The sequence below is a fragment of the Penicillium lagena genome (assembly GCF_028827675.1).
Source record: "Penicillium lagena strain IBT 129212 chromosome Unknown utg000002l_segment0_segment0, whole genome shotgun sequence".
Lineage (NCBI taxonomy): Eukaryota > Fungi > Ascomycota > Eurotiomycetes > Eurotiales > Aspergillaceae > Penicillium > Penicillium lagena.
This window is the reverse complement of record NW_026623223.1, coordinates 4,553,725-4,565,311: the sequence shown is the minus strand read 5'-3', so window position 1 is coordinate 4,565,311 and position 11,587 is coordinate 4,553,725. Positions and strand designations below refer to the sequence as shown.

The 11,587-nt window shown below is 55.0% G+C and overlaps 7 protein-coding genes across 7 annotated transcripts; 2 read left to right on the top strand and 5 right to left on the bottom strand.

The window, feature by feature from the left end:
* Nucleotides 1–61: 61 nt before the first annotated feature.
* On the bottom strand, nucleotides 62–1,442 carry N7510_004669 (putative proline-rich, actin-associated protein Vrp1; the record flags this gene model as incomplete). The annotated part of the gene is made up of 2 exons (XM_056976595.1): nucleotides 62–1,225; nucleotides 1,323–1,442. 2 exons carry the CDS (start codon nucleotides 1,440–1,442, stop codon nucleotides 62–64), a joined length of 1,284 nt encoding a protein of 427 aa, XP_056836551.1.
* Nucleotides 1,443–1,684: 242 nt separating this feature from the next.
* Nucleotides 1,685–2,950, top strand: N7510_004668 (uncharacterized protein; the record flags this gene model as incomplete). Its single annotated transcript, XM_056976594.1, has 1 exon — nucleotides 1,685–2,950. The coding sequence occupies one exon, from the start codon at nucleotides 1,685–1,687 to the stop codon at nucleotides 2,948–2,950; it is 1,266 nt and encodes a 421-aa protein (XP_056836550.1).
* Nucleotides 2,951–3,122: 172 nt separating this feature from the next.
* On the bottom strand, nucleotides 3,123–3,838 carry N7510_004667 (60S ribosomal protein uL1; the record flags this gene model as incomplete). Its single annotated transcript, XM_056976593.1, has 2 exons — nucleotides 3,123–3,385; nucleotides 3,439–3,838. 2 exons carry the CDS (start codon nucleotides 3,836–3,838, stop codon nucleotides 3,123–3,125), a joined length of 663 nt encoding a protein of 220 aa, XP_056836549.1.
* Nucleotides 3,839–4,064: 226 nt separating this feature from the next.
* On the bottom strand, nucleotides 4,065–4,829 carry N7510_004666 (GNAT family N-acetyltransferase; the record flags this gene model as incomplete). Its single annotated transcript, XM_056976592.1, has 1 exon — nucleotides 4,065–4,829. One exon carries the CDS (start codon nucleotides 4,827–4,829, stop codon nucleotides 4,065–4,067), a length of 765 nt encoding a protein of 254 aa, XP_056836548.1.
* Nucleotides 4,830–5,373: 544 nt separating this feature from the next.
* Nucleotides 5,374–5,643, bottom strand: N7510_004665 (uncharacterized protein; the record flags this gene model as incomplete). Its single annotated transcript, XM_056976591.1, has 1 exon — nucleotides 5,374–5,643. The coding sequence occupies one exon, from the start codon at nucleotides 5,641–5,643 to the stop codon at nucleotides 5,374–5,376; it is 270 nt and encodes an 89-aa protein (XP_056836547.1).
* A 621-nt stretch (nucleotides 5,644–6,264) lies between these two features.
* N7510_004664 (uncharacterized protein) lies at nucleotides 6,265–8,366 on the bottom strand (the record flags this gene model as incomplete). Its single annotated transcript, XM_056976590.1, has 4 exons — nucleotides 6,265–7,285; nucleotides 7,341–7,839; nucleotides 7,890–7,977; nucleotides 8,028–8,366. 4 exons carry the CDS (start codon nucleotides 8,364–8,366, stop codon nucleotides 6,265–6,267), a joined length of 1,947 nt encoding a protein of 648 aa, XP_056836546.1.
* Nucleotides 8,367–9,419: 1,053 nt separating this feature from the next.
* N7510_004663 (uncharacterized protein) lies at nucleotides 9,420–11,545 on the top strand (the record flags this gene model as incomplete). The annotated part of the gene is made up of 8 exons (XM_056976589.1): nucleotides 9,420–9,653; nucleotides 9,705–9,733; nucleotides 9,791–9,830; nucleotides 9,877–10,159; nucleotides 10,221–10,334; nucleotides 10,382–10,710; nucleotides 10,769–11,164; nucleotides 11,213–11,545. The coding sequence occupies 8 exons, from the start codon at nucleotides 9,420–9,422 to the stop codon at nucleotides 11,543–11,545; spliced, it is 1,758 nt and encodes a 585-aa protein (XP_056836545.1).
* Nucleotides 11,546–11,587: the final 42 nt, after the last annotated feature.

Sequence of the window (11,587 nt, the reverse complement as noted above, 5' to 3'; positions counted from 1 at the left end):
TATATGTAGTTAGCATTCCTATCTGTGCACGATATCGCCTGCAATTTCCCATGCACTCGACTCAGCCACTCAGCGCGCTGAGATCCAATGGCACACTGCTGCCTCGCCCGGCTCGGTACCGCCGAGCTCCTCCAGTAAACGGCCGTGGCTTGGGGAGTAGCCCCTCGCCCTGGAATTTGAACCGGGTATCTTCGACGCGAACATTGCCATGGGCCGAAGGGCTCCGTGAACTGGGTGTCGGCGAAGACCCGCCGCCGTTGGTCAGGGTGTAGGCGCTGGGATCCAATGTTGCGTGAGGCTCGTGCGAAGCGGGTCGAACAGGAACGGGAGATGGACGGGCTGGAGGCTCGCTGGGAGGCACGATAGGAGGCGATGTGGGGGGAGGGGGAGGCGGTGCAGCCGGAGCAGAGGCTGGCGGTGGTGGTGGCGGCGCCACCGGTGAGCTGTTGGTATGCCCCAGGGCTGTGCGGGCTGCCTGTGCAGCAAGAGAAGGCGGAGCGCCAGAGGGTGGAGGTGGAGGTGCCCGGGGGGCAGCAGATGGAGGCGGCGGTGGGGGTGCAGCAGGGCTGGCAGAGGGAGGCGGTGGTGGGGGTGCAGCAGGGCTAGCAGAGGGAGGCGGAGGCGGAGGAGCAGATGGTTTCCGCGACGCCGGAGGTGGAGGAGGTGCGCGTGGAGGGGGAGCTTCCGGAGGCGCAGTCTTGGATGATGTAGAGACGGGGCGCGGCGGCGCCTTCTTAAGGCTGGCAACCAACGGGTTGATGGGCGCAGCAGATGGTGACTCTGTTGATGGTGGAGGGAGAGGCGGTCGTGCTCCAGGTGGCCTGGGAGCCGTTGGAGGCTTTGGGGCGGGAGCAGCAGGCGCTCGGCGTGCACTCTCCGAGTCTGACATGTAGGGAGAGTCGCGAGTGGCACCGGTAGCAATACCCCCGCGACTGCGCAACTTGGGCATTCCACCCGCAAATAAGCCTGCTAATTGAGAAGCGGGCGCATCCGCAGCACCATCGGTGCCGGTCACTCCTTCGCTGTTACTTCGGGCCCGGTTTGCCGCTGATGGGACGGGAGGTGCGAGGCCAGATGGCGTCTTCAAGCCAGGAACCGGAGGGGCTCCTCCGATCGGAGGAGCTGCCGAGCCTCCTCCTGAGCTCGCGATTATCGGTGCAGAGCGATCATTGGTGACGGCCTTTTTTAAACGAGTGCCTCCACGGATATCAGATAGCAGTGCGCCCTGCGAAGGTATCAGTCACCAGATTCTCGAGGTGGCAAGTCCAAGGAGCACCTGAAGTGCCTAGGCCTGTTCGCTGTGGAAGTTCCATTTAACATACCCTATCTTTCACTTCGCCTTTTGCTGGCCGGCTTGGAAGTTGACCTGGTGGAGGGGGCGGAGGAGGGCCGCCAGGTCCTCCAGGCGGCGGCGGCGGTGGAGGAGGAGGGGGAGGAGGCATGGATGTTGAGGATCAAGTAAGAATGCAGAGAGTTGGTCGAGACTCAGATGGGCTGCAGGGGGAGTGTGGGGGATAGAGCTCCTTGACCAGCAGGAGATGTTGACGTGAGATAGAAGAAGTGTGGAAGAGTGAGAGTCCAAGACCGAGTACGGGGAAGCGCTCGGGCCCAAGTAAGTGGCCGCCTGGAGCCAGAAAAAGACCTTCCACCTGCCTCCATGCACCAACCACCACCACCCTAAGCCATGAAACGCGTCACTTTGGCAGGCCGCAGCGCTTCCAGTCCTCAAGGTCTGGTTTGCCACTTTTGTCAATTGTCGGTCTCTCGTCGAGCGGCTTCCCTCGCACACCTGTCACCCGTTGTCCCCAAGAGTCGACGGGTCTCCAGCAGTCCACGCCCTCAATTCTCCACCCCGAATCTGAGAGTGCAATTCGCTTCGCCACTGTCAGTGCGTGCCTTCGCTTCCACTTCCTCTGCTGCATCAAGCCCCGAAACCGCCATTCGTGAGATCTCGAAAGAAGCTTCCGCCATTCGCAATTCAGATACGGTGCCGGCAAACGAGACCGTGGTGAACTTGCTGCAAAGATGCCAGCAAATCGCAGAAGATCTCGTGTCGCATGAGCACGATCAGGACGAACGCTCCGCGACCAATGAAAACAATGCCATCTCGCCATTGCTGAACCTGGACGAGAAGAAAAGCCCGGCAGTAGCAGGCCGCACAAACCAGACTCGCCCGGTACGAGACCCCAAACTGGCAGAGTCGGTATCGCGCATCGCCACCGACCTCCTCAAGGACAAGAAGGTGTTCATCTCGCCGGAAGTCCTGGCGCACTACACGACCACGCAAACCCTTCTGCGGCGTCCTGAACACTTCCCGGAGATCTTCCACCTGTATGCCAACAAGCCGGTGCCCGAGGAGAACAGCTCGCCGGTCAAGTTCCACAAGGCAAATCCCAAGAACGTCAACAGCGCCGTGCCCGCCGACCTGGCCAACCAGGCTCTGGACGTCGCCATTGCGCAGAAGAACCTCTCGCTCGTGCTGGCCATCATCGACAACACATTCTGCGCACCCGCGTTTCATCGCGCCAAGATCTTCAAGAAGGCCGCTGTTCCGCTCGCCGCTCTGGCTGCTGCCCCGGCTGCATGCTATACGCTCGCGTCGTGGGCGTCGACGTTCCAGAACACCATGGACCCCAGTACGGCGACCGGCATCGCGTTCGCGGCTAGTCTGGCTTACGTTGGTGGCACATCTTCTATCGGGATCATGGCTATCACTACCGCCAACGACCAAATGGAGCGGGTGACTTGGTTGTCGGGCATACCGCTACGACATCGGTGGTTGCGAGAGGAAGAGCGGGCGGCCATGGATAAGGTCGCTGTTGCGTGGGGGTTCAAGGATCCGTATATGAGAGGCGAAGAAGTGGGCGCAGAATGGGAGGCTCTGCGCGAATTCATTGGGATGAGGGGCATGATTTTGGACAAGACGGAGCTGATGGAGGGAATGCAATAAGCGGCGGCATGTACGATACTAGAGTGTTCGTTTTACAATGGTACTGTCTACGATCGAAGAATAAGTCAAGACCGAATCGTGAGCTTCATTGGTTGGAAACTATGACACACGCCCACTTCTCGGGCCCCGAAACTAGAGAGAAACCCCAGCGCAACAAAGCGATAGAGCCAATCTAGTACACACGGCGGGGAGGCGACATGGTAGCCTTGATGACCAGGCTACCCACGTTCTGCCAGCCCTTCTTGAGCAGGGAGACGAGGTAGTTGATAGCCAGCATCAGGTTGGCGACCAGCTCCTCGGAGGTCATGCCGACGTTGCCGACAGCGACACCCAGGCACAGGACCTTCTTCAGCTGGAACTTGATGGTGGACTTGACCTCGGTGACCTTGGCCTGCATGTCCTCGGCGTGAGAGACGGGGGTGGGGAACTTGCCGGCTGTGAAGTAGTCAGTACACTGAGAATGGAGGCGGTTGTATTGGAAAACCTACCCTTGGACAGACCAGGACCCAGCAGACGGGGGATCTGCTTGATCAGAGTGTCGGAGGCGACAAAGGCATCGTACTTGCGGGCCAGCTTCTTGATCAGCTTCTTGTTCTTGTTCAGCTTCTTCAAGTCGTCCGAGGACATGGCGTCGATGCCGTGGTGCTTGGCACGGTCGAGATCGTGCTGGTCACCCAGGATGCAGATGGCCATGTTGGGGCGGGGCACGGTGGGCAGCTTGATGGTACCCGAGAAACGCTTGTCACGCTGGGGGTCATAGTTCTTCAGGCCGATCTGGAGCTCGACGGTCTCGAGGAAGTTGCGCTTCTTCTCGTTGAGCGAGTACTCAAGGAGCTGGTTGACATTCTCGCGCACTCCGGCTGGTGGGGGGTTAGCATGGGGGATCATGGATGAAGAGAATTATGAGGACCACCTACCGACTGTAATCTTCGACATGATGCTGACAGTCTTCCAAAAGAGATGATCTTATGGTGTGGCTCTGCGCTGGAATGTTGAGGAAGAAAAGAAAAGAAAAGATTCTCGCCAGTGTAATTTTCTCCGCTTGTGGGCGGGAACATCCACTAGTCCCGAAGTGGTTTAGTGGAACCCTAGATCGAGCTGACTAACTAGTTGATCACATGACCATCTCCCTCACCATCGCCAGCACGCGTGACAGCTTCCCCGAATTCCGCTCCAGGACCGTATCATCCCACAAGGCGAACCCGGTACTTTCATACAACTTCTGTGCCCCATCATTCCCAGGCTCAACAATCAGCACAACGCGAACGGACGCCGCCCCGCGTGTCTGACCCTCCTCCCGAGCAGCCTGGACCGCCGCTTCGATCAACCGTCGGCCATGACCCCGTCGTCTAGACTCAGGCGAGACAAACATACCCACAATCATATAAGAAAGATGCGCACCGCGTAAATCCAACGTCTCCGTCGGCGTCAAAGGCGGAATGCACTGCTCATTCTGAAAGAAAACACTCCAGGGCTTCGCTAGCGCCGTCGTCTCGGCCGTCTCATCGCCCCGGATAGCGAGAACTTCCGGGCCAACAAGCGTAAGCTGACCGGTCCATTCGTTCTGCAAGAGCGGCCCCAGAGCTCCGGAACTGTCGCTCGCAAGGACCAGTTCGATTTCAGGGGCCACTGATGGCTCCTTGCAAGGAATCACCGAGACAAAGGTCTTGCGCGCCGGGTGCTCAATCCGGGCTATCCATTGGCCCTGCTCGAATTGCGACTCGCGCTCGTATGTCGATGAAAATGCATGCGGGTCCGCCTTGAGTCCGTGTAGGCGCAGCTTTCTGTAGCGGTCCGCCACGGCGTGTAGTTGGGTTGGTACATTGTAGGTTTGGGGAACGCAGTGGACCTCGCCGAGTGGTCGGGATGGGATAGTCATCGTGTGGTACAGCCCGCAATGGTGCTATCGCAGAAATCGTATGTGCTTTTTTGGCGATTGGCGAATTGGGATTTGACGCCCATTTAAGTCTTCTCTGGCTGGGGGTGACTCACCTGCAGTCCGTGCGGCTCCGAAGCCAAAGTGTACCGCAGAACTATCGGCATTGGCGCTGAGGCGGTTTATTTAGTTACTACTTTCCGTCACCTTCTACTCACTGTCTATCATCCGAGAGGATCAAACACTCGAAGCCCAGATATTATAGCAGAATTAACGATTAGGCTCTACTCTCACAACTCTGACAAAGAAATTACCAACATTTGTATCTGTCCACATCTCTGCCGTGATCCCTTCCACCGTATGTGCGAACTTGACCTCCAGCCATGACCTCCACTCCTAACCCACCCATTCCCTAACTTGCTCGCATTGAGTTCGCTCCCTCCGAAGAGCGGCGAAACATTTTGACCAAGAAAGAATTCAAGCTTGAGTGCACGCGTCATCTGGTCGGCGGTTGAAAGGACCATGACAGTAGTCGATCCTCAAATGATTAAGGAAGGACCCCGAACTGGCAGTAAGCGAGCTCAGGCCATGCGCTCAGATCACCACCATTGTCCTCAACGCAGGTTACGCAGTACGACCTGTCGTCCTGGAACGTGGACTGAGAACAGGCGGCACTCCCGTAGTCGTCATAATATATTTTGAGAACGTTGCATATGCCCAGGCAGGCGTTCTGTCGCTTATCCATTGACTCGGCAGCTGCTGCCGATGCCAGGGAAGCGACCTGGAGGGCCAAGGTAGCAAAGGTGGAGAACTGCATGACGGTGGTTGTAGAAATGAAAAATATGTATAAAGTGCACAGTGCGGAAGTTTTCTGTATGCCTTCTCGATAGAGAGGTTGAATCGAATGAGTATGAGAAGAGTAGAGTGAATCATAACAAGAGAGAGCACGAAATGCCCCTTTTATATCTTGCCGTGGAATTCTATGTCCTAGGTCTCCCCGACTAATAGGGGCGGGAGCATAGCTATGAAATTAGCAGGATTTTAGCCCCAACGCATATAGCACAAGGACCGGCCTAGCCATATTTAGTCCCTATAAAGCGTTGTCATTACAGATGGGGTGGAATATGGCCAGAGCCTAAAATCGTGTCCAAAATACCTAACAAGACACATATCTGATAACGATAGTTCTAGCAAGAGTCGTGAACTTCCCGGTCGCTATGGTTGGACAAGTGTAAATGAGTTGTTAGCGGAAGAGCAGATTGGGTCAGCTTTCACGCCCGAACGCTAGTCCTAGTTAAGTAATTGAGATGCTGTGCCAATTAATGCATGATCACTTCAGTCGTCTGCAATGGACTTGCGGGAGAGTTGGATTAGCATCCTAACAACCAGGAAGCGTTTGCGTCAAAGACTGTCCAAGTGGTCTCACTTAGATTTTTGTCTATGAAGGGGGGAAAGGCAGCAATGTCAGATCCAGATTCTGCCAATCCCAAATCTGGTCCAGCTGGCCAACATCTACATTATACCAGTCGCCCAGCGCCATCATCGGTGGAGTGTCCAGGCCAGGCACAGGCAGATCCGCCGGAGTAAAGATTCCCGGCGCGGAAATCGAGTCCAGGCCCGACAGTGATTCCGGGGAGATGATATCGTCAAAAGAAAGGTCACCTAGATCCCCAGCTTCAACAGTGCCAGTCCTCAACTCCCCGTCCTGTACATTCGGCAGAGAAGTCTTCTCGGCAGGCACGGCCGAACAGCTTTTCGCAAGTCTTGTAAGGATGGGATAGCAGATCGCTCGTGTCTTGGTCGCGCGAGCGAGTTTCCCCATCATCGAACAGGCGAGCTTGATAGCCTGGAGTATTTCTTCTCGGCGAGGGAGACCTTTGTTCTTGTCGTGGATCACGGCGGAGCAGAGGAAGGCTGCCGTGTCGAAGGTCAAGAATGTTATTAGATGGAACTTGGCATTGACTGGGAAGACGTGGTTGAAAAGCTGGTGGCAGATCGCCATTAATCGAAGGGCAGTATCTACTGCTATCTCGCGATGATTGTTTTCTGCATCTGAGAGGTTGGCGCGAAAGGTCTTGGTGAGGCACTCTTTGAAGGGGAGGAACATGGTCATGTATCCCACGGCGTGCAGCTGTAGACGGTGAAGGGGCACAAAGCGATACTCCTCGTCCCACTGCGTGTACGGATCTCTGATCCTGTACGCCGGGGGAAGAGATACAAGCCACTCTTCTATAACATTGCGGATGGTTTTTGCATGAGCGGCGTCTAGCGTGCCACTCATGCTTCCTGGAGCTTCTTGCATAATCATTTGTCCCAACTTGCATTGAAAGGCAATGTGAGCCACGGGTGATGGGGGTCCTGTCTCGGTGTCAAGGCCCTCGAGTTTCATATTGGGTAGTTCAAATGTGTAGCAGCTTGGGTTGATGATGAGAGGTCGAGAAAGTAGCAGAGCCATTTGCCTATTACAATGTAAGGATTCAGCGAACTGTTCACGTTATGGTACCGTGCTCTTACCAGTCCCAAGCATATAGAAGACACCAAACACGCCGTCTCATCTCGAGGTCAAACTCCGTTAGCCCAGTTCGGCTAGAGGTTTTGTGCATGCCTAGCTCCTGAGCCTCGTGGATACAAGCAGACAGTGTATGCCAAGATTCGATAAAGAGAGATTCGGCCTTGAACCACGCCGCCGTCAAGAACAGCTGTTGAACCTGTGCCAGCCCACCTTTTCCAGGGGCAATTGTATTGCTGAGATGCTTGGCGGTGTGGTGGTAGTTCTCCGAAATAGTCTGGATTGGCTCGCCTAGCTCGGACTCCAGCTTTTGTCGGATTTCCGCGTCGAGATACTGTGCTGAACATGCACACACACGTAGAAGAAGACATGTGAATGCTGGGGTTAGGGGTTTACTGCTGGCTCGGTCTGCCCACCATGCTGTATAGTCTTGAGAGAAGGAGGGCGGGTAGAGGCAGTAGTAATTATAATTTGCTTCTTCCAGGAATTTTTGTACCAGGATGTCTGGTATGCGGTTAGCAGAATGAGAATATGGACGATATGGATGCACTTACCGGTATAGGGTTTGGGGGGCATGATGCTTAAAGCGCTCTTCATCTCGTCCGATACTATACCTGGAGACTCTTTTGGAGGATTTGTGCTCTGTGAAATTTAGTATAGAATTCGAAGATTTTCACCTGAGAACAACTTACCTGAGGTGTGGTATCCCCAAAAAGTGGGCTTTGATCGACGGGCAAGTACCCCAGCGAGCGCAATTCATCTTTACCAGCAATCCCGGGCGCTCCAACAGTCGTCGTCTGGGTCAATTCTGGCTTGGTCTGTACCACCTCTTCCTCTGGTGGTGTTCGTGCACTAGCTCTAATCAGCAACAGCCAGTCCATCCAGGTCCGAGAACGCATACTTGGGAATAGCATTCCGAGGGCTAGACTTGGCTGTCCTCTTCGGAACATATCTACAAAGATGCGCGATACGTCTTGCTTGGCAGTGGTTACAGGGCCACTGGCGGCTGCACTGAGGAAGAGGTCAGTCATCGCATAGTGTCTGTACAAAGATTGAGCAGCCAACCTTCTGCTTGCGCCGCTGGCATTCCGTACATGATGCGGCTAGACGGACAGCTTTTCCCGGTGATAATTTATGCATCTTGTCGACTTCTCCGCTCACTGTATGGGCGAGATGAACACGGTACTAGGTATTTGGCATGGACCAACACCAGTGTAGGGATGCCGAAGATATTCGGCCGTTCCGAAAAATGACGCAGATGGTCACGCGACCGGTCACGTGGTGCGCTTGGCTATACCGGGACTAGCGCGGCTGTCATTTGTCGGTTTCCGTGGTTGTTGGTTGTGTTGAAGATCAGTAACTAGTAGAAGATATCTTTCCATCATGGCCCAAAAGGAAAGGATTAGTTCGACGAGAACATGGTGGTCAATGGAATCGGACTGGAGAGGAGAATTACCATAAGAGATAGCTCTACAAAGATATATCAGAGTTCTTGGAACTAAGTATCAGTGTTCTTGGGACTAAGTATCAGAGTATACATATTTTCCCCAATTCCGATCGATTATTTATTATGCTATGTTATTCAGAGGACCTTCGTGAGACACTTGTTGATGTTCTTGACGTTCTTGCAGAGGTCGACTGTTGAGTCGGCTCAACCGACCGATGAAGATCCATCAGGTGAGTCCCCAGCATCATCGAGTGACGGGGAGCCCCCGTGCGTCAGTCCCTAGGCGCCATCTGACCATCCTCACGGGGGAGAATAGCAATACCTACTTATAACTCATGCAGGCAGCACCCGGGGATGGTGTAGAGGGCGCCAGCTGATCCCAGCGCTAAGCTAAGCATGACCAGTCGACGTGATGGCGCTAATTTGTTTCAGCTCAACCTTTATCAACCTCTCTCTCCCCTCTCTTCTCTCTGACATTTTCATTAGCTCCAGTGATTGCGGTGAGTTGAGTCTTCAGCCACCCTTTCGCCCCCCGACCCCTGACTGGCCCTCATCTCCTAGCGTGGCAGCCGCCCAACGCGCGCCTAACTACCTCGTATCGCATGCAGCGCAACAATCCCTCTGACTCTCCGGAATCATGGCCGACACGCTGCTGCTGAGTCCACAGGAGTACTACTCCAGTCTATCGGGTGACAGGCCCTCCCTGGAAGCAAAATTTCATGATATCGACGACAAGACCCACTTCTACAATGCCATGCACCGTCTGGAGGAGCCGCGTACCCGGAACTTTGTGCTGGACTTTGGCAACGAGGATGCCTGGTGCGGCGCCGATCTGGACACCGAGGATGTAAAACGACTCCTGAGCAGGCCGGTATGTTGTTGTGGTCCCATCTCGGTGGTTTCGTAACTGACGGTACCCAAGAGAGCAAGATGTTTTGGCACCCGGTGGATGTAAGACCCCACAAGACCCCCGGTGGCTCCTCTTCTTACTGACCATCGTCCCCGCAGTAACATCTGGGCGCCAGAGGAACAGAAAGATGTTATCAAGGTGCGGCATCCTCTTGACTTGCATCTTCAACCGCTGACTCGTTCAGGCCATCACCACATACTATGGAGTGTCAGAACGACTGCAGGGGATGATGTGCACCGATCCAGCCGTAGCTCCCCCCAAGCCCGTCGCATTACCCAAAAGAAGACATACGCGCGATTTTGATCACTCCGAGAAGCCAGCGGGCGATATTGAAAACGCAATCTCCCTCAAGGACCTGTCAGATCCTGATCACACAAAACAGGAAGCCTCCTCGTTCAAGAATTTGACCTTTTCTCAAGTCGCCGATCAGATTTGGCATTTCTCATCCGTGGACCATGGCCCTCGATGTACGTCGTTCGCTGCCCATGAGATAGAATGGACGATGACCTGAGACTCACATCTGAGCAGACACTTGCGTCGGCTACAATACGTTATTTGTGATTCCGCACATGCCCATGCCGAATGGCAAAGACCTGCCAGACGGGAGACGACTGTGGTCGTGGCTCATTCTTTTTGAAGACGGTTTGTGTCCATCAGACATGGTGTGATTACTTTACTAACCGGGACAGGAACCGTCTTTTCAATCCAGGAGAACCCGTTCCCACGAGCACAGGGCCAAGAATCCATGGAGGACATGAAGCGCGTTCTCGACGTGGTGCGCCGAAACATCCGCTTCATCTTCTCGGGCGTGTCCCGGCAGCACTCTGCCGTATCCGAGAACAACTCCCTGGTTACCATTCGAGTGCGCCATTTCACCGACTCTGGGCCCGACCAGGCAAATATCAAGCAGGAGGACGGGCCTAGCCTGCTATTCTACTATATCTTCGACGACTGGATGTCCAGCTATGGACTCATTGCTAAACGAGAACACAAATACGGTGTTGCCCTGGACCAAATGGTGAGTGAACTCACATACCGTTCTGGCAGTGGGCTGACTGACTGACTCCCGCACGTAGAGAGGGAACATGCTCGACCAGCCGGAGGTCAACTTGGTGAATGAGTTGCACTGGCTAGGTCGCCGGCTGGCGGTCCTAAAGCGGCTCTATCAAAGCTACGAGTTGATCATGCGGCGTCTCTTACAGCGACAGCGCATGCTCCGTGACGAACTCCGCCAGACGCAACCACCGCCGTTATCGTACGGCGCCACGTTTGGGGACATCGAGTTCTCGGACCTGCAGCAATCCAGCCTGGTCAGCAACCCCAGCCAGCCCGGCATCACCGATAAATCCGTCGGGGTGCATCTGAGCTCGGCAGCAGTGGCGCGCTTTGAGCGGCTGGCAGATCGCATCAATCTGTACTGCCTGAGCGAGATTGACAGCTGCCTCACCGAGAAGGAATCATTGACGTTCTTGGTACGTGGCCTGGTTCCCTGGTCCCAAATCACATTCTAACTGAGGCAGAACTTCAACTTGATCGCGCTCAAGGACTCGCAGGCCGTGGAGAAGTTGACACGGATCACGATCCTGCTGGCCAAGGCGACCATTCTGTTCCTCCCGGTCAGCCTGATGACGGGGTACTTCTCGACAGACCTGCAGGGGGTCAAGGGTGGCTACTCGGTGACGGACTACTGGGTGGCCTTTGCGGTGATTATGGTGGTGTCCATTCTAATGCTGATGATCTTTGGGATGGCCAGCGACACGGTGGAGGGCAAGACAATCTACCGCTCGTTGGTGAGAACGTTCTTCCGGACGTCGCGCGAGCGGATGATGCAGCAGCGCCGGGGAGGAGGATGATGTGGATGTACTATAGATAGTGAATGATACTCGACCCGCCCG